At 35.8% G+C, this 27,748-nt stretch overlaps 1 protein-coding gene across 5 annotated transcripts in view; it reads right to left on the reverse strand.

Moving 5' to 3' along the window:
• The window catches only part of GPATCH8 (G-patch domain containing 8), a 112,659-nt gene that overhangs the window by 45,444 nt on the left and 39,467 nt on the right, over window positions 1-27,748 (reverse strand). For 3 of the 5 annotated variants that reach the window (XM_036835995.1, XM_036835994.1, XM_036835996.1), the window contains exons 3-5: window positions 26,081-26,153; window positions 3,951-4,018; window positions 3,231-3,317 (exon numbers count right to left, since the gene is read on the reverse strand). In XM_036835995.1, coding sequence (XP_036691890.1) covers window positions 3,231-3,317; window positions 3,951-4,018; window positions 26,081-26,153 — 228 coding nt within the window. Of the gene's footprint in view, window positions 1-3,230; window positions 3,318-3,950; window positions 4,019-26,080; window positions 26,154-27,748 lie in introns of those variants that run through there. The other 2 variants (XM_036835997.1, XM_036835998.1) reach the window with 2 other exon arrangements.

The raw sequence follows: 27,748 nt of genomic DNA on the forward strand, positions 1-27,748 counted from the left end.
ATCTGTGTTTGTTTTTGCCTGTCTGTCTTACTGTGCTGCTTAAGACCTCCAGCACAATGTTTAATACAAACAATGACAGCAGGTATCCCTGTTATGTTTCCCCATCTCAAAAGGAAAGCTTTCGACTTTTCAATATTAAGTATGATGTCTCCTATATAGTTTTTGTAGGCATTCCATCTGGTTAAAAAAGGTCCTTTCTTTGTCAAGTTGGACAAGACTTTTCATCATGAATGAATGCTGAATTTTATATAATGCTCTTGGTTTTTTTGCATCTATTGAGATGATCATATAATTTTTTTCCTTTAATCATTTAATATGGTTGACTACATGAATTGATTTTAACATTAAATCAATCTTGCATTCGTGGGATAACTTGGTCATGGTATATCCTAAATTGGTTCTGGTGTTTTAAGATCTGCATCTGTGTTATACATCAACGTCATATAATTATTCTTATCATACTGTCCTTGTCAGGAGTTACCATCTAGTCTCTAATTAAATGAGCTGGGAGTTTTTCTCCATTTTCAATCCTCTGGAAGATCAGAAATTGTTGGTCAAGACTGAAGTTATTTCTTTTATGAATTGTGATAGAACTCATTATGAAATTATTTGGGCTGTATGGAAAGATTTTTCACCACAGATTCAATTTATATAATTTACATATGTTAGAGGATTACCAAGGTTTTCTATTCTCTTCAAGTCTATTTTAGCAAGTTATATTTTTTAGGAGTTTGTCCACTTAAACCTATCTTTGCATTCAAAGCATAAAATTATCCATACTATTTTTATCTTTTAGTGCCTGCTGCATCTGCAATGATATCCTCTTTTTTTCATTATTGACATTGGTTTTCTATGTTCTTTTCTTTCTTAATATCACAAGTATGTCAAAGAACTAACTTTTGGATTTGTTGTACGTTTGTTTTCTGTTTCATTCTCTTTTGTTCTTATCTTTATCTTATCTTCATTATTTCTTTTCTTTAACATTCTTTGGGTTTATTTTGCTATTCTTTTGCTAACTTCCCAAGAGGAACGTTTACTTCATTTATTTCCTGCCTTTCTTTTTTTTCTAAGATAAGCATTTAAGGACATGTATTTGCTATCAAGACCTAAATAGACATTTCTCCAAAGAAGATATACAGATTGCCAACAAACACATGAAAGGGTGCTCAACATCACTAATCATTAGAGAAATGCAAATCAAAACTACAATGACGTATCACCTCACATGGTCAGAATGGCCAGAATGGCCATCGTCAAAAAATCTACAAACAATAAATGCTGGAGAGGGTGTGGAGAAAAGGGAACCCTCTTGCACTGTTGGTGGGAATGTACACTAATACAGCCACTATGGAGAACAGTACGGAGGTTCCTCAAAAAACTAAAAATGGAACTACTATACGACCCAGCAATCCCACTACTGGGCATATACCCTGAGAAAACCATAATTCAAAAAGAGTCATGTATCACAATGTTCATTGCAGCTCTATTTACAATAGCCAGGACATGGAAGCAACCTAAGTGTCCATCGACAGATGAATGGATAAAGAAGATGGGGCACATATATATGATGGGGCACATATATGATGGAATATTATTACTCAGCCATAAAAAGAAATGAAATTGAGTTATTTGTAGGGAGGTGGATGGACCTAGAGTCTGTCATAGAGAGTGAAGTAAGTCAGAAAGAGAAAAACAAATACCGTATGCTAACACATATATATGGAATCTAAAAAAAAAAAAAAAAATGGTTCTGAAGAACCTAGGGGCAGGACAGGAATAAAGACTCAGATGTAGAGAATGGACTTGAGGACACGGGGAGGGGGAAGGGTAAGCTGGGACAAAGTGAGAGAGTGACATGGACATATATACACTACCAAATGTAAAACAGATAGCTAGTGAGAAGCAGCCGCATAGCACAGGGAGATCAGCTCGGTGCTTTGTGTCCACCTAGAGGCGTGGGATAGGGTGGGTGGAAGGGAGACGCAAGAGGGAGGAGATATGGGGATGTATGTATATGTATAGCTGACTCACTTTGTTATACAGCAGAAACTAACACACCATTGTAAAGCAATTATACTACAATAAAGATGTTAAAAATAAAAAGGACATGTATTTGCTATCATATATCATATTGCTTTAGCTTATCTTACAAGTTTTGATGTGTAGCATTTCTATCTTTCAGTCCAAAATATTTTCCAGTTACCATTGTGATTTCTTCTTTTACTGATAGGTTATATGTAAAAATGTGCTTCTTAATTTTGAAACAGAGATTTTTAAAAATATTTTTAAAAAATTGTTTTATGGCTTGATAACTTGATTTCAGTTCTTTGAAATCTGTTGATACTTTATGACACAGAACATGGTAAAAAATTTGTTTAAATAAATGTTTCATATATATTTGAAATTTGTTACTTTCAAAGTGATTGGGTGCATAGGTCTATATAATCATTTTGAAATTTGTTAAATGAGATGTTCCAGTCTTCCAAACATCCTTGCTGATTGTTTTCCTCTACTTTTATCAATTACTGAGAGGTATATTAAAATCTCCAACAACTGTGGTAGGTATAACATTGCTCCTTGTAGTTCTGTCAGTTTTTGCTTTATATATTTTTTTTACAGTAGAACAGATTTTTAAAAATGAATCCCTTTTCTCTCTTCTCACCTTAAGTATCATGACCAAAATCAGTTTCTATATGATAATCTTCACTAATTCTGTTTCTTATCTTCAAATTTACCTATTTTATGGTAGAGATTGGGCTTACTAAAACATCTTGAAAGGCATGTACCCTTGTCAGTCTTTTTGAAAGCTAACTTATAACATGTTCTAAGCTGCAGTTTCCTATAACTACCTGCTTAAAAAGGAAGATACTGAAGTTCTCAATTGTTTGTCATTCTTCAAACACCTCATCCATTAAAAAAGGAAAGGCTTATCAATAGGTATCAAGCTCTCAAAGGACTCACCAATTTTTACTGCTATTACTACCTAATGTATACCAGGCACTGTGTTTTCAAACACTAATGCACTCTCCCCAACAGATAATAATACAAAGTGGTTATTATTATCTCTATAGTTTTTACAGAAGCAATAAATAAGAAAGTAACAGAAACCCGAGGTCTAAGACTAATCACCACCAAAGGTCAAACAAATGTTGCTGTCAACAGATTCTTTCCACCAAAATGAATATCTCAGTGTGAACACCCCACATGCAAGAATGGCTTCATTTAAGTACCTTGTACTTCTGTCTCAGTTCTTCCGTGTCTTCTTTTTCCACTTCTAGGACACGGCGCCGTTCGGTAGCATCTTCGGCATAATCAAGCTTAACAAAAACAGATATAATTAGTCTTAATTCCTAAAGTACCCCCAATTAGTCATAAAAAAGTCATTTACACAACTACAGTATTGTATGAAAATAAGAAACTTCTAACTTTTTGCTCAGCTACCTCTTGCTTTATTGTCACCCCACAGAGAAAATAGCATGCAAAATAGTTCATTAATCCTTTCATGCTGGTGGTTCCCAACAGGCACATGTGTTGATGATAATAGACTTTACTTCAATGTTCAATGCCAAAGAATTAGGAGTAAATGGAGAAAAATATTTCAGGCAATGAAAAGAAGATATCACAGATGACAGGTGTACACAGCTCTACAGAGACAAAGCTTCTACCACAGCAATTATTTTAAGAGTTGAGCAACACTGCCTATGGAAATGAGCACCGGGGTCTGGGTTTAAATCTGACCTTGCCTTGTGGCATAACCCTGGGGAAACCATTCAACTTCTTTATAACAGGGGCATTATTTGCCACCCACCTGCCTCAAAGGCAGCACTAAATGAGAATGTAAAATACATTTTAAAATTTCCCCTCAAAAACATTAAAACTACATCTGAATTTGAAATTAGTATCAATTTTAAATATCCCATAAAACAAGTGAACCAATGAGATCAATTTACCTCCATTTCCATGCGACCCATGCCCATGACATCATACTTGACAACGATTGGAATGGGATCTGTTCTCCCTGTAACAGGAACATATAATCAAGGTGAGATGCAAAGCTAAGTCAACAGTTCGCTTTACACATTGGGTTTGGGTGGTTAGAGATCTTGCCTTGGAGTGCAGAGACCAGAAAGCTACAGTGAACCAAACACAAGCCATTCTCACAGCTTACAACCAAACCTACTTCTCCCAGTTTAAGCCCAACTAACCACCTTGGTTGACCTTCCAGTTGGGGATGATTCCAGATTACTATGGCAAAATTAAATAAGTAATGCAAAAGCACTTCCTAAGCAATGGCACCAGGAAGTTTAAAATCAAAAACATTAGAAATTCCTTTTTAAAAAGACCTCCAAATAACTTTCCACCAAGAATCACTTCACTCTTACTGTCCACTGACATCTTCCCACACACACTTTTAAAACTGGTAATAAATATCTCAACTGACATGTTTAAATCGGAAGAGCACAGTTTCAAACATGATACAGGAAAATTCAATAACAGCAACTCAGAGTGTTTAATATTTTTTTTATATTCAAAAGATGCTTTACAATTAAATGAGGTGGTGAAAAAAATTAAATAGAAAGCAACAGTTAGTTGCCCTTAGGAACAAAAAATAGTTTCACTTTTAAACTGGTGCTCTGAGGTCCCATTTTCCAGAGTAGATTTAACACTGGCTGTGGCAATCAGTAAGCTGTGAAAAGGACTAGTTGCGAAGAAAATTGACTTTAAACTAATTGATCTATGCTGGAGATTTTAAAAAATGTATATTTAATCCACTCATAACCAGCCAAACAAAGCAAAATGGGGCAGACAAGCACTTTACTACCACAGCTGTTTTACATCACAACTTGCGCTGTTTATTGTGATGTAAGCCCACTGAAAAGAGGACTTACCTTATCCGTTGTATACCTTTAGTGAAAAAACACAATGTTTACTTCCCTCATCATTTCACTCAGGCTGGTGTAAACAATTGTTTTTTTATTTTTGTTTTTTTGTTATACACACATATATATTATACCTTTGGGCTAAAAGTTGAGTTTTGTCAGGCTAAATCTGAGATATTACCAAAAACAAATTTGGAAAAAGAAAAAAGCAATAAAAGCCATGATCATGACTAGGATTAGTCCAGGAGGAAAAAAAAAAGAAACTGTTTCCAAAGTGACCAGCAACCACTTGCATCCAGTTGCTCTGTATTTGTGGGATTAATTTGTGTTTCAAAAAGTAATGAAAAACAAATTCAGAAGTTCAATTACTTATCACCAATATCCCATTATTGCTTGTGAACAATAAGAAGGTAATTAGGAACAGTGGGAAAAAATGTTTAATAAAGAACATCTCATGCCAGAAAAGAGAACAAAGTTCTAAAATACAGCCGTCTTTTAGATACTATCAAATACTGCCAGTTAAACAAAATAAAAATGCATTATTATGCCCAATGGTATAATAAATAAGCAGTGACTGCAATCTTTAGCAAAAGAACCAAATTAAAGACAGGTTATAAAAATGACTTCCTAGGTGCAATATCACTTTCATAACGTCTCAATCAGGGATTTACTGGTAAAAAGAAATGGTCCAATGAAAGAATTGAAAAGAAATGTCAAAGTAATTTTACTTTTTTTTAATTTGATATCTTTTTCAGTTTGTCAGAATTTGCTTTGTAAGAAAATTTGGTATAAATTCATTACCTCTGTAAACCCCTGTTATAAACTCTACATTAGTACTTTTGCCTTCTAAGGCAGTCAAAGTTTGTTTTAATTTATTTATAGATTGCAGTAGCAAGTGCTAGTGCCCATTATATTGTGGGGAAATCAAGTTTTTACAGTATTAGAATTTAATGTTTTAACTGATTTTTTTCTTTTTGGCAGTTCTAACACAAACAGATACATCCCTTCTTAACATTACCCTTTAATGAACAAGGATCAGACAAGTTGCATAAGGAAAGGAAAGGAAAATGAAAAAGACCAAGCAGAAGGATGAAGGCTACAACAGAGAAAGTAAGCCTAACATATTGGTGCACTGATGACAAAAGGAGTAATTCAGTCTGAAAATAAAAAATTACCACTGCTAAGTTTACCATCACCACAACAAGTCCAGGATCATAATGCTGTAAAAAAGAAACACCATTTGTTAGGCAGAAACCATTAGGGTAGGAAACAGGCCTTCTAGCAGGCAGACAGGATGGGGTAAAGTAACAATTGGGCTTTGTCCCTCCCCCAATTTTAGCTGGGGACACAGGAAGGACACTTTGTGCTACAGCAGTTGTTTTCATACTGGTTAAGTCAGGGTGTGAGATTTTTGTACTGCTACTTGAGAACATGAACAACCTCCTCTAAAATAATGCAGGGGGAGGGGGGAAGGTGGAAGAAAGTGAAAAAACTAGCTCTAGCTTCCGATCTCTCACTTAACTACTCATCCTGGTAAATCAGTACTCAGGGCCCAAGGTGGGACTTTTTCCTTAAAGAAATAACATCAAAGACAGATCAACTGGACAGTGACCATCATCAAGTCATTTGCTACACTAAAAGAACTCTAAGAGGATTTGGGGGGTGGAGGGGTTCATCAAGACCTTACTGAAAATATATAATAAGTAAAAGGTCTGGAAAATAACCTTAGATCTTCAGTGCTTGGAAAACTTATGTGCATTTGAGTTCTGTTATGAACGAATAAAACTCTTGAAGGAGTTTTCCTTAGAACTTGTTTCCTTTTAATGAAGTCTTCCCAAGTCCGCCAACATCTATCTCTCTTTCTGCACACAACAAAGCCAAACTTTGAAGAACACCAGTAACTCCAGAGAAAGTGGCATCAAAAGGGCTGTCACATTTACAATTAGTCCACTCAGAGAACTCACAGAAAACAAACAGTCTGGCTTTAAAAACAATCTGAAGGCAACATTACTGCCTGCGCCAAATAGTAATTTATTTCATTAGAGGCTCCTGACCAAGGAAAAATCTCACTGGGAAAAGACACTGAACGATACATACAGGAAGCGGTTGCAGCATTTAAAAAAAGAAAAAAATTCCCTCAATTTATTCATTTGTGATCAATGATAAATCCTATCATAGAGCACATCACTGTGGAACATCTGAATAACAACCTATAGTTATGACTTTTCAAAGGGTAGGTAGCAACAGAATGTTTGCTAATATAATATTCCCTAGAAAACTCAACTTCTTTTTAAAACAAATTGAATGAAATCCAGGTTCCCTATTTCTTGGTTTCTCTTAACAGGGACAAATATTTCTTAAAATCCATTAAAATAAGAACATTTTGTTGTTTATTTCATTTCAAAGGAGGCAACTTCAACCAGAACACTAAATACTTTCCTTAAAAGAAACTGTCCTCTTCAGCCAAAGATCTATATATAGATACTATGACTGTGATCTAGCCTACTGGACAAGGGGGGAAAAAGGAAAGAAAACATACCACATCTAGAATGTTCCAACACCAATGTATTCATGTGATGGGGAAAAAAATTGATATTCATATTTTCTAAATCAAAACTGTAAATCTATATACAAATATCAAATCATTGTGTTGTAAACCTGAAACTAAAATAATATTGTATGTCATTCGTACCTCAATTAAAAAACTTTTTTAGGGGCTTCCCTGGTGGTATAGTGGTTAATACGCCTGCCAACGCAGGGGACACGGGTTCGATCCCTGGTCCGGGAAGATCCCACATGCCGCGGAGCAACTAAGCCCGTGCACCACAACTACTGAGCCTGCGCTCTAGAGCCTGCGAGCCACAACTACTGAAGCCCACGTGCCTAGAGCCTGTGCTCTGCAACAAGAGAAGCCGCCGCAATGAGAAGCCCGTGCACTGCAACGAAGAGTAGCCCCCGTTCTCGACAACTAGAGAAAGCCCGCGCACAGCAATGAAGACCCAACGCAGCCCAAAAAAATCAGTTAATTAATTAAAAAAAATTTTTTAAAGAGATGGAAAAAACTTTAAATGATGTTTCGTTAACCAAACAGTATTGTACATTCTATATTTAGAAGGTAGGCTTACTTCTACAATGACAAACATGCTAAAATGTTCACATATTCATCTCTTGCTAAAATGTGATGGTATTATGACTTATCATAACTGAAGAGAGAATAAAGCTAAATACCAAAATCCACTGATTGCTTATAGCCACACTGTTTCTGAGAATAATCCCTCACATTAATCAGTTTTGATTTTGAAACACTTAAGGATATAACCAATCTACAAAACTGGCCCAAAGAACTGGACTGTGAAGAAATAATTTTTTTTTTTATACAAACACTATTTTTTTATTTTATTTTTAAAATTTATTTATTTATTTATTTATTTTTGGCTGTGTTGGGTCTTCGTTTCTGTGCGAGGGCTTTCTCTAGTTGCGGCAAGCGTGGGCCACTCTTCATTTCGGTGCGCGGGCCTTTTCACTGTCGCGGCCTCTCTTGTTGCGGGGCACAGGCTCCAGACGCGCAGGCTCAGTAGTTGTGGCTCACAGGCCCTGTTGCTCCGCGGCATGTGGGATCTTCCCAGACCAGGGCTCGAACCCGTGTCCCCTGCATTGGCAGGCAGACTCTCAACCACTGTGCCACCAGGGAAGCCCTATTTTTTAATTTTTTTTTTAAGATTTTTTTTTTGATGTGGACCATTTTTAAAGTCTTTATTGAATTTGTTACAATATTGCTTCTGTTTTATGTTTTTTGGCCGCGAGGCATGTGGGATCTTAGCTCCCCCACCAGGGATCGAACCCGCACCCCGTGCAGTGGAAGGTGAAGTCTTAACCACTGGACCGCCAGGGGAGGCCCACAAACACTATTGTTAAACAAACTAACTCCAGGAATAGAACAACTGGGAAGAAAATATTAAAGGACAACCATAATCTGGTAATCAGCACACTTCAGAAACAGAAGACACGTGACTTCTCCACAGAAATAAATTAGAAATGAAGAAGCTTCTGAAGTGATTAAAACACTAGTTGGATATCAACAGAGGTAAGAACACCCAATTTACCTCAGCTGCCTTTTCCTTTACTGAGATTCACTCAACAACACTTACTGAATTGCTACTATATACCAAGTACTCTTGGAAGGCTTTGGGCATATGGCAGTGATTAAAACAAAGTCCTACACCCCATGAATTACCTATAATTAGGCAAAATAATCTTACCAATTTAAACTTCTGGCATGGGGGGGTGGAGGGAAGAACACTTGTGGAGCCAATGCACATATGGTTCAAAAAGTTTTTAAATGTCTAATGTTCTTTTAAAGATGTTTAAAACTGTTTTTAAAGACTGACCCCAATAAAGCAGAAGTAAATATAAATGCCATCAAAAATAACACAACATTGTAAAGCAACTATACTTCAATAAAAATTTTAAAAAAGCCATCAGAGAGTCACAAAATCTACTTCCAAAAGGCCACTAAACTATAAAAGCCAAGAACCTCACCTGACATCTTTAAATCTATTTCATACTTTAAGCAACTCAAATACGTATGTGAAAATCAAGAATAATACAAAATTAGGATGGTGACTATTCTCTGATTTGCAAAACTATTCAAAATAAGACTCTATAGTAAGCTATGTTAGTGTGTTTAAGTATAATTTCATTTACTAAAACAGTGGTTAGATACAACTTTCAGAAATACTTCCTGGGTAAAAAGTGGTACGTTTATTTCCGAATCAAAGCTTCACTTTTGCAAATTTCTCCTGAAAATAATAGTCTTCAGTAGCATAAGAACAATGATTACTTTCAGCATCATTTAGATATTTTTTCCTTAGGAAACATCAAGCATATTAATTATTCCCTATCGAGTTTCTAAGGTTTTTTTTTTTTAAAGGCTTCCTACTCAAAAGAGAATCCAAATTCTCTAGCACTACAAAAACTAACTATATTCTTGTCACAGCCTGTTTAATGATCTATACAACAACCAGGTTATTTTGATTTTCAAACACAGGTGTTTTTTTAAGAGCACAGAAGTTTAAATGTGACCAAAAGATCCTTCCATCTTCCCAAAGTATCAGAGCTGCCTTCTAGGAGAAAATAGTTCAGTTTTAATCATATAATCTAATATATTAATAAACAGGGACAGAGAAGGGGCAAAATAAATTATAAATTAAAGTGTTAGAATCAGATTGTTAAGCCTAGAAAAGATATCTCATTCAGGGGTGACATGAGATACTCAAGCCCTCAGGAGAGGTAATAAAGGGAATGCCTGAGGTACCATAAATTAAAAAAAAAAAAAAAAAAAAAAAAGTCACCTAAAGGAAATCATACTTTCACTCCAAATTTAGCTTAAATCACATCAACTCACTGAACGCTGCCTGCTTCATGCTAACCATTTGGTAAGATAAAATCTATTTTTTAAATGAGAAAACCAATTTAATAAATAAATTTCAGGGTAAAATAATCTAAAATATGAGGCATAGGGGGAGAAGGTAAAACAATTTTAGGTCCTTAGTTTTTTAAAAATGGGGGAACAGTTTTGTGCCCTGAGTTTTACTTATGTTTATATCCTGAATAACTGACACAGTACTGGGACATAATTTGATATAACAAATTAAAAAGCATTTGTTGACTCAAGAGAATGAACGTGTTCATAGTGGGTCTCACCTTGTTCAGGTATAAATAAATATTTAGTCATCAGAGCGCTTTCTACTTGATGCCACAAGATACTGATGATTTAACTGTCTTGTAATCAAGGAATTATTTTAATCAAACAGAAGATATATGCTATATTATATAGGTCTCCATATCTCAAAAAATATATAAGCTAATATAAAGAAATAGTTGAGTTTTGCATTACTATTCATTACAATCTTGTTCAATTTCTTTTATCTATCATCACTCATTAGCAGACAAGAAGCAGGCACCAAATGTTTAAGGAGTTAGACAGACTTAATGGTCTCTAAGGTTCACTACAATTCTTAAGTTTGAAGAGTAGAAAATATTTTGGGGAGTTACGTAGGTAGTAGCCAGTCCTATGGTACTGTAATAATCCAACAATCCAATGCCTTCTTAGAGTTGTATCCTCTTACTATTGGTTAAGTACTTCCATTAACTACACTGAGAATTTCTTAATATTCCAGGATCACTCTATAACCCCAAAAGACCTTCCAGCTTCATTTAGATTGCTCTTCCTTTACTCTACACATCAACCCCCTCCTCAACTCATCTTTAATTATTTTCTTTCTATATTTTTCTAGGTAGTTCCTAAAAACGCTGGCTACAAAAACTCAGTTCTCCAATAAGGGAATTTCTAAACACTGTGTGACTTTTGACAATCAGCACATGAGTCTCAGCAGCCTCTCCTGCAAAATGGAGATATTATCCTCACTTTCAGGATTGGCATGTAGATCAAAAGAAACAACAAACAGAAGATGCTTTGTGAATCCTAATGTTTCACTATAAATCACTATTTAGGATGCTGTTGAACTCTTAACACTGTCATCTTCTTAAGGCCTCAGAAAATTAAAAAATCAATTTGTTCTTTCATTTCCAAAACTGGCAATAAGTACCTTAAAATTAAAGACACTCTTAAGAAGCTGTGATAAATTTTAATGTTCTACCTACAATTTGGTGATAATGAAACAACCCTATTTACAGATGGAGAAAATTATTACCAAAGTATTACCCTCAAATCCTTCCCATGTTATCATTCCATTAACAAAAGAGTGACCACTGAGTTTGAAAAGCAAGGTTACACAAATGTTAAATCCAAGCCAAAAGAATGAAGCATACTTTAGCAAGACCTTCTCCAAATTAAACATATAGTACAAATCGTCTAAGAAAATTAATTAAGCCTAAGCAAAACAGAATAAATTAAAATGCTTACTATTTTATTATTAACTGTCATCTGGAGGAAGACAATAGCACCTATGTATGTGTACTGAACAGCAAGTTATTAATCCATAGTATGTCAAATTTGTAACAGATGAAGTCCACGTGGAATGTAGGAGTAAATTCAGAAAGTCAAGTAGATTGAAATTACTCAAAAATCCTCCTTATTTCCTCTGAAGTCTGCTAAAAAGCCCAGAGATCCTAGGTCATCCACAGAAATTTTCTTTTCCAGTTCTAAAGTCTATGATTCCATACAACTTTGAGGGCATTTTTGTCTCCTCTTAGTTCCTACTTATCAAATATTGGTTTAACTAGTGAAAGTTTATATTTTCAACTATTTCCACCTGATTGGACTACTCTAATTACAATGAAATCACTGTCACTCTATGCTTCTAATTTTAAAAGTTTCTTGGACACTCCACTTTCTTGCCAAAGTAAGAAACCAGTTTCCACACAAACCAATTTCATTTTAATCATGCAAATTAACCTAGGGCAAGAAGTCCATAAGTAATAATGTTGGAAACAGTGTAAATCAGGCTAAGACTATAAGAAAAATAAATAGCATTATACTAATTCGGACTAAAAATTACTAATATATTTTGAATGAGCAAAAGAACCAACTGTCTACCCTACTTACTACAGTCAAGGTAACATTCTTAGAAGCTTATTTTATTCATATGGTCCAAAGCAAATTATTTAGGGAGCCTGTTTAAAATGTTACTTCCTGAACCCCACCCCAGACCTGCTGAGTTGTGCTGGTTGGGAATCCACATTTACAAAAAAAAAAAAATTATATATATATATATATATATATATATATAATTTTTTTTTGGGGGGGCTGCGTTGGGTCTTCGTTGCTGCACGCGGGCTTTCCGTAGTTGCAGCAAGCAGGTGCTACTCCTCGTTGCAGTGCGCGGGCTTCTCATTTGTGGTGGCTTCTCTTGTTGCGGAGCATGGGCTCTAGGCGCACAGGCTTCAGTAGTTGCAGCACATGGGCTCAGTAGTTGTGGAATGGAGACTCTAGGGCATGCGGGCTTCAGTAGTTGTGGAATGGAGACTCTAGGGCATGCGGGCTTCAGTAGTTGTGGCTCTTGGGCTCTAGAGCGCAGGTTCAGTAGTTATGGCGCACGGGCTTTGTTGCTCCACGGCATGTGGCATCTTCCCGGACCAGGGATCAAACCCATCTCCCCTGCACTGGCAGGAGGATTCTTAACCACTGCGCCACCAGGGAAGTCCTAGGAATCTACATTTTTAACAAGCACCCAAGGTGATTCTGCTACACACTAAAGCTTGAGAATCATAAGTCTAATGGAAAAAGTACTGGAGTAGAGGTCAGAAGACTTATAAACATAGCTACTATCCTCAGCAGTTTGACCATGGATAAACACTTAAGTTTCTCCATCTATTAAGTGGCATTATCTCCGCTCCATGTATTAGAGAGGAAAGTGAGATAGGACACAGGTATAAAACTTACATACCATCATGTTTAATTTCCCCAAACAACTCCCAAATCTTTTAAAAATTTGGGTATATTGAGGTTATAACAAGGTCACACCACTTACTGGTTGTAGAGCTTGAATTTAAACCCAGGTCAAATTTCAAATGAGGTCATAAAGTGGTAACCTGTGGATCAAATATGGGCCTTGCACATGTTTTGTTTATCTCAGATTATTTTAAACTTTGAGCCAACGTTTATCAATTAGTAAATGTCACCAAAATATCTGGATTTCTGGTTTCTTTTTTAAAAAATTCAGGTCTGGCAATACCTGAGACTATATTCTTACATGATAACAATGAGCATGAGCTAGCTGAGTGGCAGTTTTTCCTCTCTAGACATGGCACAACTCACACTACTTTCTACTGTCTCACACTCAGTGGGCTTCAATTGCGTATGTTACCACCTGGCCCCAACAGGCATCAGTTTGCAATTCCTACTCCTGAGACTGTCCTTTGCTCCTTCCTTCTGAGCTCCCACTAGATTTTCTCTGTAACTCTCATTTGGTAGCTATCTACTTCACAGGTTTGGAAAGACTCAGAGAGAGAGAAAAGACTGAATTTAAAACTAGTAAACCACATTTATAAATGAAAGATAATATTATTTTGTTCCCTTTTCTAAATGTATAATCCCATTACTTCAAATTTTGGTAGCCATTTTTAATAAACAATTTTTAGCTTTTTTCTTTATTAAAATATATTTCTCACAAAACATACTTTTTTTTTAATGACTATTTGGTTTTTTTTTTTTTAAGTATTTGTTTATTTATTTATTTATGGCTGTGTTGGGTCTTCGTTTCTGTGCGAGGGCTTTCTCTAGTTGTGGCAAGCGGGGGCCACTCCTCATCGCGATGCACGGGCCTCTCACTATTGCGGCCTCTCTTGTTGAGGAGCACAGGCTCCAGACGCGCAGGCTCAGTAATTGTGGCTCATGGGCCCAGTTGCTCCGCGGCATGTGGGATCTTCCCAGACCAGGGCTCAAACCTGTGTCCCCTGCATTGGCAGGCAGACTCTCAACCACTGTGCCACCAGGGAAGTCCCAAAACACACTTTTAACTTTGTGTTCTTATCATGTTTACATTTGGTCCTACTTTTAAATACCAGTGTTTCTTATGGAGGAATGTGGAGATTCCATGTATCAAATGACTAGTTGGGCAAATACTGATATAGTTGTTTGCTTCCTTATTCGCACAATATGAGATTTCTCACTTGTTAAATCATTCAAGAAATAAGTTGAAATTCTAAGTTAGGTTGTTCAATTCTCTATTAAGCCCCCACTGTACCTTCAACTTCACAATCATGATATTATACTGCATTGCATTACATTTATTTGTTACATTCGTGTCTATATTAGACATGAGCCTCTGGAGGGCAGAGGCTATATCTTATTCATTCTTCGACTCTTTTAAGACTTACTACAGATGTGCACATTCTAAGGATTCAATAACTGTGCAGAATAAAAAACATATGAAAAACAACAGAGAACACATAAATGCCTAGCAATTATTATCATTTAGGAGTTTAATGAGAGTTAAGAGACACATATACACAAATTATACAAGGTAGAATATTTAAAATGCCACAGGAGAGAAATATAAAGTATAAGAAAAAATAAACGAGGAAATTATAGTATGAGACAGAAATTACAGTATTTTCTTTTTCCCTGGAGATCAATTACCAACCATCCTTAAAAATGTGGCCAAGGGGGGCTTCCCTGGTGGCGCAGTGGTTGGGAATCCGCCTGCCAATGCAGGGGACACGGGTTCGAGCCCTGGTCTGGGAAGATCCCACATGCCGCGGAGCAACTGGGCCCGTGAGCCACAATTGCTGAGCCTGCGCGTCTGGAGCCTGTCCTCTGCAACAGAAGAGGCCGCAATGGTGAGGGGCCCGCGCACCGTGGTGAAGAGTGGCCCCCGCTTGCCACAACTAGAGAAAGCCCTCGCACAGAAACGAAGACCCAACACAGCCATAAATAAATAAGTAAAATTAAAAAAAAAAAAAAAAAGTGGCCAACGTTCTTACCACTCAACCTAGCCTCAAGTTTCTAGCGAATTTATACAAATTTATATTTATCATAAACATATATGACCACTTCAAGTGCCCTAAGAAAAAATATCACATTCAAAGCTATCTCCAATTTTTTCAGCCAGAATAACTATTGTATATTTCAATTCTGCAGTACTTTCTCACCACCATCACATTCCTCCAGGAGACAGAAGTAACCCACCACACAGCACTGAAGTACATTATAGATAGCATACTGATTAAAAGCATAGGTTTTGGCAACATGATTCTACCACTTATGCTGTAAGATCTTGGGCAAAGTATTCCTTAGAATGTCAATTTCCTCATCTGTAAAGCAGGAATACCTACCGCAGAGAGGATTTAAATTAGACTATACATGTGCAAGCACTCATTAAACACTTAATAAATGCTAGCTATTATAAAGGATTAACACTAAACCCAGTGAACAAAGGCTTGCTAGTAAGACACATGCATGAATTGACTGTACATTATGCTTCGTAGTTGATTTGTTTTATCATCCTTCATAACTATACTTTCCTTTCCAGTTCCATTGCTATCACTCTATTCTATGCCCTTATCAACTCATACCTAGACAGCTTTCTAAATGGTTTTACATCTTCATCTTCAGACATACTTTGGCTAGACCAGTATTTGACTTCTACCACCAATGTCCTCATTGCTATAATGGAAAGAACAACAGATCACAAATCAGAGAATTGGGGACTGGGTTTCAGCACTTTGGAACCCTAAACCTAAATTTCTTCATCTGTAAAATGAATTTCAGATTAAATTAGCTTTAATATTTCTTCTTGCTATAAAACTCTATACCTCTCTTCTAATCAAAAACTGCCTTTGGCTTACAAAATAAAGTTCCAAATTGGAGCAGCATTAAAGCCTTCCACATTCAGTGTGGTAGTTAGAAGCATGGGTTTTGGAGTCAGAAAGACCAAGGTTTGTATTTTGATACTGTCATTTACTGGTAGCTTATTCTTGAGCAATTTGCTCAACTTCTCTAAGCCTCCGTTTCTTCCTCTGCAAAATGGGAATAACAATAATTATCTCATAGACTTGCTTTAAGAATTAAATGAGATATCTGTTAAGTGCCTAGGACATAAACACTCAGTAATATTAGATTTGTGCCTATTTGAACTAATTTCCCATTACTGCCTTCTAGTTATGGTTTCCAGACTGCTCCTGGAGACCTAGAACCCTGCTTCAAACAAACAATTGTGGTTTTTTTCCACCCTCTCTTTTATACATTAAGGTTCGACATTTTAAAAATATGTAATTTGAGAGGTTCTTCTGCTTTTAAAATGTATGAAATGCACTGCCCTATGGGCATTCTCTGCTCCAGCCAGCCAGGTCTACTCTTTGCCAACTGTAATCACTTTGTATACATCAGTACCTCCTTTCTTTGGTAATACCTATTCCTCCTTCCTCAAGACTTCATTGCGAAGTCTTCCCTAGTCATTCATCCTTACAGAATTTATTCTTCAGCTTTCTTCCACTTATCTCCTAAAATAAATGGCAAACTCTATGAGAGTAAGGGCGGTATCTTATAATGTCATGTATATTCTTTATTATGGTCTCTTGAACATAGTAAGTATTTAATAAAAGTGCAACTAATTCCATGTAATTCTTCACCAGCGATTGCTTCTTTTAAAGTAATCTACCTTGATAATGTGCAAACTGCTTCTATAACTAGTTCACTCTTTTCTTAGAAAAAAAGTACTAGAATGATAAAATAGCCTCTTATACTTATCTGTTCTAAATCTTCATTAGTAAAATTTGCTACTTCCTTTCTGGTTATTTTGCTGTGAACTTAACATATATTTAATGTCTTCTGATTAAATAACGTCTTAACATATAGTTAATGTCTGTCTTTAAATGTGACGATCCCTATACTGAGAAACAAGTAGTCTATATGGCATCTGAATTCACCATTTCCCCTTCTCCCCTCCCCCAATCACTGTTCCTTTCTAGTCTAGCCCTAAAACCTAGACTTCTTACTACAGACTGACAATTCTGACTAATTTTGTTTACTAACTAGGTTCATCTCTTTTGTTTATATTAACTAAATTCCATTAAGATAGTCAGAGGTTGTATAGAATCTGTATCTTACTAAATTTGATACATGAATTATTAAAATTATGCTTACCTTTGGCAATGTATAAAGACTGCATAGCTCATTTAGTTGGCAGGGAACAGAGGCCATTATAGCTACAGGTTCCTTCAGCTAGACCAGCAACAAGTATAACTAAGCCTTTCTGACAATCCATACTCTTTTGATTTGGGGGAACTACATGTCTGCTGTCCCCCTCAAACCTACTCTTATTTTCAGTTATCAGCTTTTTCTGAGAAGGGAAAAGATATAAATGTATTGGGTTGGCCAAAAAGTTCCTTGGCTGTTAAAGTAAAAATAAAAGACAAATTTTTCATTTTCACCAAGAACTGTATTGAACAACGTATTCACCCTTTTGTTCCACTACCTTCTGCCATTTTCCAGGCAACTTCATAATTCCATCTTCCCAAAACTTTTTTTTTAATTAATTAATTTTTTTAAAATTTTTGGCTGCATTGGGTCTCCACCACTGCGCACGGGCTCTCTCTAACTGTGGCGAGCGGGGGGCCACTCCTCATTGCGGTGCACGGGCTCTAGGCTTGCGGGCTTCAGCAGTTGTGGCACGCGGCTCAGTAGTTGTGGCTCACGGGCTCCAGAGCGCAGGCTCAGTAGCTGCGGCACACGGGCCCAGCCGCTCCACAGCACGTGGGATCTCCCCAGACCAGGGCCCGAACCCGTGTCCCCCGCACAGGCAGGCGGATTCCCAACCACTGCACCACCAGGGAAGCCCTTCCCAAAACTTTTTATCTTTTTGAGCAAAGAACCGTTCCAGGTGTCTTTTACAGTTTGCCAGGGAAATCAAATTTTTTCCATTAAGAGAATTTTGTAAAGACCAAAATAAATGGAAATCCGAAGGTGCTACGTCTGGTGAATACGGCGGATGAATCAGAACTTCCCAGCCAAGCTGTAACAGTTTTTGCCTGGTCATGAAAGAAACATGCGGTCTTGTGTTATCCTGATGGAAGATTATGAGTCTTCTGTTGACCAATGCTGGACACTTTTCGTTGAGTGCTGCTTTCAGTTGGTTTAACTGGGAGCAGTAGTTGCTGGAATTAATTGTGTGGTTTTGCAGAAAGAGCTCATAACAGAGGACTCCCTTCCAATCCCACCATATACACAACATCACCTTCTCTGGATGAAGACCGGCCTTTGGTGTGGTTCGTGGTGGTTCATTTCCCTTGCCCCATGATCTCTTCCATTCCACATTATTGTACAGTATCCACTTTTCATCGCCTGTCACAATGTTTTAAAAACGGTACATTTTTGTTACGTTTCAGTGGAGAATCTCATGTGGAAATATGGTCAATAACGTTTTTTTCGCTTAACTTATGTGGAACCCAAACATCAAAGCTAACATAACCAAGCTGCTGCAAATGATTTTCAATGCTTGATGTGGATATTTTGAGTATGTTGGCTATCTCCGGCATGGTATAATGTTGACTGTTCTCAATTAATGTCTCGATTTGATCGGTATCAACTTCAACTGGTCTACTCAACCGTGGAGCATCGTCCAGCGAGAAATCTCCAGCACAAAGCTTCGCAAACCACTTCTGACACGTTTGATCAGTCACAGCACCTTCTCCATACACTGCACAGATCTTTTTTTGTCTTTCAGTTGCATTTCTACTTTTCTTGAAATAATAAAGCATAATATGCCAAAAATGTCGCTTTTTTCCCATCTTCAATATTAAAACGGATACACAAACATTCACCAATTTTGATAAGTTTTTAAACGCACGCTGATATGACAGCTGTCACAATACAATCTAACAAAATTGTTTCGAATGAGGTTAAAGACAACTAAGCACTACTAGAGCCATCTTACAGAAAAAAAATGAACGAACATTTTGGCAAACCCAATAGAAACAGTGATTTCAAAGTTAGGCTTATATTCGAATGGCAGAGACTCAGTAGCTGTATGACCTTTCCAAAACTATTTCTTCAGTTATAAAATGAGCATACTAATATGTATTTCATTAAGTAGGACATGCAGAATGTTTAGATTCTAGATTTGGCACATAATACATAGAGTTAGGTGCTATTTCCTTTTCCCAAAGAAAAACAAATTTCAAAGGGAAACTAAGGTAGAAGGACAACTCAGCTTTTACAAAGACCCTATCCAGAAAATTTATCTATGTCATCATAACATTAAAGGAAAGCTATTTTCTCCTCAGCCAAAGAATGACTTTTCTTAGGAAGTTAGGTTTTAAAGATCAACATTCTAATTTAACAATAAAGTCTAAATTGTAACACCACATATTTCTATTGTATTGCATTCAAATCTAGTTTTTCTTCAGTCATAAAATGTAGCAGAAGCACTGTTGGGGCTTAGCTAATGCAGGGTTTACCCAACCATATTAACCATTTGTTCGCTAACTGAAACTAGAGTGGGAGGAGGGACATGTGCATAAAATCAAAGAAACCAACTCTACTCTGCTTTGATTCTGCCTATTCTAAGTCTTTTTCAAAATAATTATTTTCTATATTTTTAATAGTAATACAAGTATATCATATCAAATTTTAAAAGAATACAGTAAAAAGCAACCCACTTTCCCTTCACAGTCTGCCTTAACAAAGATTTTTTTCTGCATAGTCAAGCAAATAAAAAATAAATATATAGGCATACCCCACAGAATGTACCCTTTTAATATTTCACAGTGAAATGCCTCAGTTCATCTTTCTTGACACAACATTTTCCAGCCAATGGTTTCATACAGTAAAATTTTTATCTTTCAATCTCAAAAATCTAATTCAACATTTTTAAGGAAAAGACAAGTGAGAAATCTGGAGATACATCCACATACAACTTGTAGGACTTTGGGAAAGCTGCTTAAGTATCAACAAAAGGTATGGACATGTTACTACATAGAAAGCAACTGTTAACAACCATAGTAATTATTTGGTAATCAGGAAGAAATGTTTAAGTATTTTATACCTTAATTTTTAAAAAAATTCATAAACAGCCAGCTATGTTTTAGAGAAATTGGTTAAGGGTTGGGTTGACGTGTAACCCATTTAAAATAATGGTAAATAGGTTCCCAAGTAGGGTTTTCATACAGAAGGTCTGATTTTCAGGAACAAACTAGTGATTTTTAAGCAGGAGGTATATATCTATCTGCCCACATATATATGTATATGATATATATCATTTAACACAAGTGGTAGTTTACTATAATACACACTGTTCTGCACCTTGCTTCTTTACTTAATGTATCTTGGAAATTGTTCTATACATATTGAGTACATACGAAACTAACTCAATCCTTTTAAAGCTGCATGGTTTCCCTTCACCCATTTTAGTATCCTATTTCTTCAAATCTAAAATGCCATTAGGGCTCCCCTGGTGGCGCAGTCGTTAAGAATCCACCTACCAGTGCAGGGGACATGGGTTCGAGCCCTGGTCTGGGAAGATCCCACAGGCTGCTGAGCAACTGGACCCGTGTGCCACAACTACTGAGCCTGTGCTCTAGAGCCCGCGAGCCACAACTACTGAGCCCACGCACCACAACTACTGAAGCCCATGTGCCTAGAGCCCATGCTCCGCAACAAGAGAAGCCACCGCGATGAGAAGCCTGTGCACCGCAACAAAGAATAGCCCCCCACTTGCCACAATTAGAGAAAGCCCGCGCGCAGCAGTGAAGACCCAATGCAGCCAAAAATAAATAAATTAAATTAATTAATTAAAAAAATTTAAATGCCATTAACTGTAAAACAGCTTTATGTGCCACTAAGAAAGAAATTTAAAAAGCTGCCAATTATAACTATAATGCCATTAATAAGGTGTATCTGATTTTACCTTTATTAAAATATGAAAAACTGTCTTAGAATCAAGGAAATATGGTAGACTATTTCCAATCTATCGCAGTGATATAATTAATAACTTCAATCATACATTATTTTGTGCATTTCATGAATAAGTTAAAGATAGATAGATAGAAACAGAATTACTGGATCTAAGGATACATGTATTTTAATCTTTAAGTAATTCAAATTGTCCTCCACAGTGGTTTTATCAGTTTATAGTTTCACTGGCTATAATGTAAGAACCTTTTCTCCAAAATCTGACCAGGCTAATCTTTTTTTTAAGCCTTTTCCAAGCCAACAAGTGAAAAATGATACCTCATAGTTTAATATGCATTATCTCTAATATGAAAAGGATTGAGAATATTTTCAAACACCTAAAGGTCATTTGCATTACTTTTCTGTAAACAGTGCTCATATCGTTTCTCCCTTTCTATTTAGGTTATAAGTCTTTTACAAACTGATGATAAATACATAAGGAAATCTGTCCTTTGTCTGTAATGAAATATTACAGATACTTCTCCCAGTTTGTTTTTTTCTTGTTGTTCTGTTTTTTTTACTTTATTTATGATGAAATACAGTCAAATTTATCCTTTTTTTAATGTCTTCTGGGTTTGGAGTTGAACTTAGAAAAGTTTTCCTCATTCTAAGATTATTTTTTAAATAATAATTATCCCATTGTTCATCTTAATGATTTCATTTTTTACATTTAAATATTTTATTCATCTGGAATATACTTTTGGGTAAGGTGTGACAGTGGGGATCCAACTCCTTTTTTCTGGGTTGCTATCCAGTTGTCCCAACACCATTGCTCAGTGACTGACGCTCTTTTAGATGTTCTAACTAAGAGCTCAGAATTACTGAAACAAACACCAAAATTAGGGGCTTAGGACCCTAAAACATATACAGCATTAAAAGCACAGATCTGGGAGTCAGATATCTAGCATATCATATTAAGCTACTACTGTTACAAACTCTGGGAAATAGAGAGTAGCAAAATAGAGGCTTCTCTATTTATGATTTTTATTATATTTAGGTTTTTGATGAAGACCTAAAGATGGATTATCTCAAATTCAGTTAAAATATCTAAATATACACTATACATCAGAGGTGTTAATAACAAGTAGCATTTATATAGTGTTTTACAGTTTGTATAAAGTGACTTCACTTAGGTTAATTTACTTTATCCTCATAATCACTCTGTGAGAATAGAGGCAGAGATTTTAATCCCCATTTATTGCTGAGAAAAATAATTCAGTTATGGCAACTTGTCCCTTAAAGTAAGTGGCAGAGCCAAACTCTAACCTAAATCTTATGTTTCCAAATGCTGCTCACACTGCCTCATACCCTACACCAAGTACTTTTAAACAAAAATAAAAGAGAATCCCTACTCTCAAGGAACTTGAAGCACTTTGTCAATTAAATATTCAATTGATCACATACTAAAAAATATAAAACATGGCCCCTGGCCTTAAAAAACCTTCAAAGGTGTACAGTAAGTTTAAAAAGAAAGACTTGGGGGACTGGAAAATAAGCCTGAAGAGCAGGAATGATGTCTTATCTACTATGCCCATGGCTTATGCTATTTACAACTGGTATAACCAGAATACATTATTAGCTCAGTAAATGTTGGTTGTCTGTGACTGACTGAACCCTCTAGACAGCGTGAAATATGAAATAATACCACACCTCATTCATTTTTCTCAGGTGCTGAACTTTTCTTTGTGACCAAAAAATCAGCCAAATCGCCAAACGGCTTAGAAAATATAACAAAGGAAGCTCAGGCACCACTTCCGGGCTACACCTACTTACCTATTTCATAGCAAAATAAAGATTCTGAGCTACAGTCCATTCCATTTCAAAGCTGCCGGAAGGTTATAAAACAATTTCAAGAACCAAATCCAGCTCAACAGCTACAAAATACAACTATCATTTGCTGTTGCTTTATTCCAAATTAAACACATCCTCTGCTTCTATAATAAAAAATTGTCTATAACATTTCTCATCAACAGGCCTTTCTTTATGTTGTTTCCTTCAGACATCTTGTCAACATATCTTTTCTACAGGTCTTTTATTTTTTTAACACTAATAATCACTTACCTGCCACACACAAAAGTTCCTATTTTTTTTTAACTTTTGAAATATTTTAATAAATACTAGGGGAGAACAAAAAGTGAATAATAAGGGAAATTCAACTACAAAATTAAACCCACTTTACAAAGTTTAATTTTCTATCGTACCACAGATAATTTTGCTTCAGAGTTGGCATACCCTATTCTCCAACCTATCCACTGACAAGTTATATACACTGTAGCCCCAGGGACTGGCACTCTTTGTGAAAGTCTTGCATGGGTTGAAATAATTTTTAAACGTTAACAAAAAAATCCTAAGAAGATCAGGTTTAAATTTAGTGGATGGCTGCATGTTAAAAATGTTAGAGCCTTAAAATCAAATAAAAGGAACTAAAGGTTGACAATAAACGAGTAAATGCAAAGAACTTACAAAGCCATGAGCCTAGAAATTATTTGCAGTGACTGGTCTATACAATAACAAGGAGGCATGATTTTCAGTGGAGCAACAGGGCTTTCTTCAGTGGTTATTTATAGAAAAGGTTTGGTACAATGAAAAAAATCAGTCATGAATTACCTCAATATACCATAAATGTGGCTATATTCTAGGTCAAATCATGTGGGTATTACAGAAAGAGCTATGTAAGAGAAACCAGCACAATGCCTGCACAATGTTGAATGTGACACTAAAAAATAAAAGAGCCATTTACAAGACAATTAAAGTCACCCCTTAATATTGGCAATAGAATAAGGTCCCATTCTTTTTGAAGGGTAAAGACTGTACTAGCCATTCAAGGCAGATGGGCTTTTGCACAACAATGTGAATTTAGTAAACACTACTGAACTGTACACTTAAAAATGGTTAAGATGGCAATTTTATGTTATGTGGGTTTTGCCACAATTAAAAAGGAAAAAAAAAAAGATGGGCTTCAAATTTCCCTGTTATTTTAAATAAATAATGGATTTATGAGTTATTAAGTGCTTATTACATCCTATCACCATAGAGATGAAGGTGAAATATGGATAAAACTTAATTTCTCTTTTCAAGGAGCTCAAAGTTTAAAGAGAACCAAATTCAAAACTGTTCTTAAAATGAAGCAATAATAATAATTTTCCATCACCCAAAAATAGGTGAGTATCCATTTACCTCACCTTTCTTAAACTCACTGTCTGTATGTCTCTCACTCTCTTTCCCTCTGCAGGTTCTAGTTGTACTTTAAAGTCTCTGATGCTTACAATGAAAAATTCTAGGATTCAAACAGATTTGCTAGCCCCTATGAAATGCCCCCCAGTTCTACTCCCTTGTGTGCCTGAACAAAGAGAGTAACAATCAGCAATGCTCCTGGGAATCTCTGAATAGGAAGAGAGGTTTCAAATAGTAGGGAAAGATCAAATCCAATCTTCAGACCTTATTCTGAACTATCGCCTCCATTCAATTCAACCCAACACCTAACTATGCAAACCACTGGGACTAATCCTATCAAGAAGTCATTTCTACTTTAGTCCTGATTACCCTTTCTCTCTTCTGGACTCTTAGAAAATCTATGGTCTATGCCATACTAATTGCTCTCAACTGTAGAGTATTCTTTATATTGTGTGCAATAAGTTCTTGTGTCACTGGAAAACAAGTTTAAGGGTGATCAAATCTTTCTATCTGCCCAAAAGAATAGGTGAATGTTTAGTAATAAATATTAATTTGAAATATATTTTTTGAGCATTTCCTTTGTGTTACCACTGAATAGAATTTGTGGATGTAAAATATAAAAAGCAAAGGTTTTAAAGACTGAAACATCCTGCTTCATGCCCTGTCCTCTTGTGTCCCTTAATATACACATTTGAACTGATCAGACTTCCCATTCAAATTGTGGAAATTCATTTCCCAAATTCAAAGAATTAGTCAATAGTAGCGCCCCTCTCCCCAAAGATCCCTTTATACAACAAGACCCTCCATGACCAGAAGCAGAAGTGCAATGATTTCCATCATTTCTGAGGTAGTGTTCACATCTGCAAAGAACAAACAGTAGCCCTTGAATATGAGGGAGCTAAAAAGTGAATGGAGTTGGTTGGTTGGTTTCCAACTAGCAAGAACTCAGAAGCAGAAATGTTAGTATTTTGTTATCCAAATGATTAGTATAGTTAAAAGAAAAAATAAATGCAATGGAAACTTTAAGCCATACATTTCCCAGAGACTGATCTAAACTTGAGAAATGGCCTCTCAGAGAACCCTAAGAAGCCTCTGCTTCCATCTTATGTTTCATATAGGTTAATTTTTCTCTTTACTACTACATGGATTCTGATTACAGAAAAAGAACCAGGGCAATCACCAGCTTCAGGGAGAATTTGGGAGGGCAAAAATTAAACTCTGCTGTTGAATGGTTTTCTTTATAATACTGAAGCCACAATACAACATCACTAAATAATACAAAGAAAGCACACTCCAATACTATGTACTTCATTTACTTCACCCACCCATCACCTCCACCAAAAGAAACTTAAAACAGGTTGAGCCACACACAGTATGTCTGATCTGAAAGTATTCGTGACACAGCAGCTTACTCTTGCAAATTATTAGCTTAATAGTGATTTAAAATATAGTCATAGGAAAAATAGACTATTCTAGGGAGTAAAAGGCAAGTGGGAAAACCCAAACACTTTTTAAAGAAAGACAACAAATATACTCAGGCATAAGATCTGCCATCAGAAACATTTTCTTTTTCTTTCTTTTTTTTTTTTTTTTTTGGTATATTTAAAAAACTTACCCTGAAGAGATTTTCCCAATCCCTGGCCCAGCTTCCACCCATGTTTCTGGAGTAAGCGATGTCCAATATTATCCTGACAGACAGAACAGAGAGACAAACCAAAAATATTCCAATAATATATTCTTCCCTTCCTAGTGATATTTAAACAGGTGATGAACAAGAGATAATTCTACATATATGCATGCAAAAAGGTGCTAATAATAGGGTAAATGTGCCCAATAAAGGGGGCATTAATGTAAAAAGAAATACTGGCTAGTATTTTATATGGGAAGAACATACAGGGTAAGGGTCCTTTCTGATGGTGTGCTGGGCAACTTTTGTACATAACACTTTTAAAAGGAGAAAAAAGGGAAGGGGAAAAGGGGAAGAATACACTTATGAAGTTTAACACTAACATTAAAAAGCATAAAATCAAGGTACTTATACAATCATATCCACCACCTAGACAGCACCACTTTATAAGTTTTTTAAAGAAAATCTACATTGTGTTTAGTTATTCTGCTTATGTGTCAGGCTTTCATGATACAAAGTAAGTTGTAAGTGTAAGACTGCCCCACCACTAGAAATGAAAACACAATCAGAGCAAAATCCAGGCTAGACTTGATTGGTTTTTTTAATATATATATAAAAATATAAATATTTAATTAGCATGCAGCCAATATTAAACTGAAAAAAGTGAGGTTAGTAAAATAAGAAATTAAATTGATTAAACAGAAAAATAAAATGAGCTCAAGCACAGACTGAGTGATGCATTTCAACATGTAATCTAACAAAAATACTAAAATGTTAGAATGAAACAGGCCTAGCAGTAAGTTAACAGTAAAGAACCATTAGTGCATGTAGGGGAAAAAAACCAATATACATAATGTCTCATCTTCCTAGGAGCACAGTGGAAAAGATCTTTCAATGTAAACCACATGAAAAGACACCAGAAACAACAATTAAATGTCAGCTTTTGTGTAAGGGTTCAAGATCTTAGAAAACTCTGCAGACCTTTGTCCAATTCTTTGCTTTTTACAAATACTGCGAAGTACAGAGACAAAGCCAAAATAACCATTAACTGTATCAGATAAAATGATGCTACTCATCCAAAAGAAAACATTGAAAAATTTTAAACACAAAGTTTTCTGTATGCATTAAAATGTAATTTATAATATTAATTGGGTATCACCATTTGAAAATAATCTCATATTTCCTGAAATCAAATTATGAAGTCAACTAAACCAATTAGTCTCTGAATTAGAATCAAATCTCATATTAAATTGCTTTTTATCTTCCAGCTCCATATTCAACGGTAAAATGCTCTTCGGAGTTACAAAGGAAAGAAAAAAATTATTTCACTATTATATTCTCTGATAGTAAATTACAAAAGGAAGATTAAGCCTCCCCAATGCTCTGCTTAAAAATTTAAAAAAAGGTCAACTTCCTTCTATGAGTTTATGACAGGATGCCAACTGGAAAACTGGGCTGAATTTCATTGATCAGAGGAACAAAGATCAGGATACTTAAAAAAAAAACCAAAAATGTGGCAAATGATAATGAGAAGTCTGTTTCTAAAACAAAACATGCAATTGTTTTAAACGTATATGTACAAAATCATTACTGTGCACAAAAGGTCACTAGAGATTATTTTTTGCTAGCAACTGAGAGAATGAGAAAATGCTACGG

Source organism: Balaenoptera musculus, chromosome 20, assembly GCF_009873245.2.
Source record: "Balaenoptera musculus isolate JJ_BM4_2016_0621 chromosome 20, mBalMus1.pri.v3, whole genome shotgun sequence".
Taxonomy (NCBI): domain Eukaryota; kingdom Metazoa; phylum Chordata; class Mammalia; order Artiodactyla; family Balaenopteridae; genus Balaenoptera; species Balaenoptera musculus.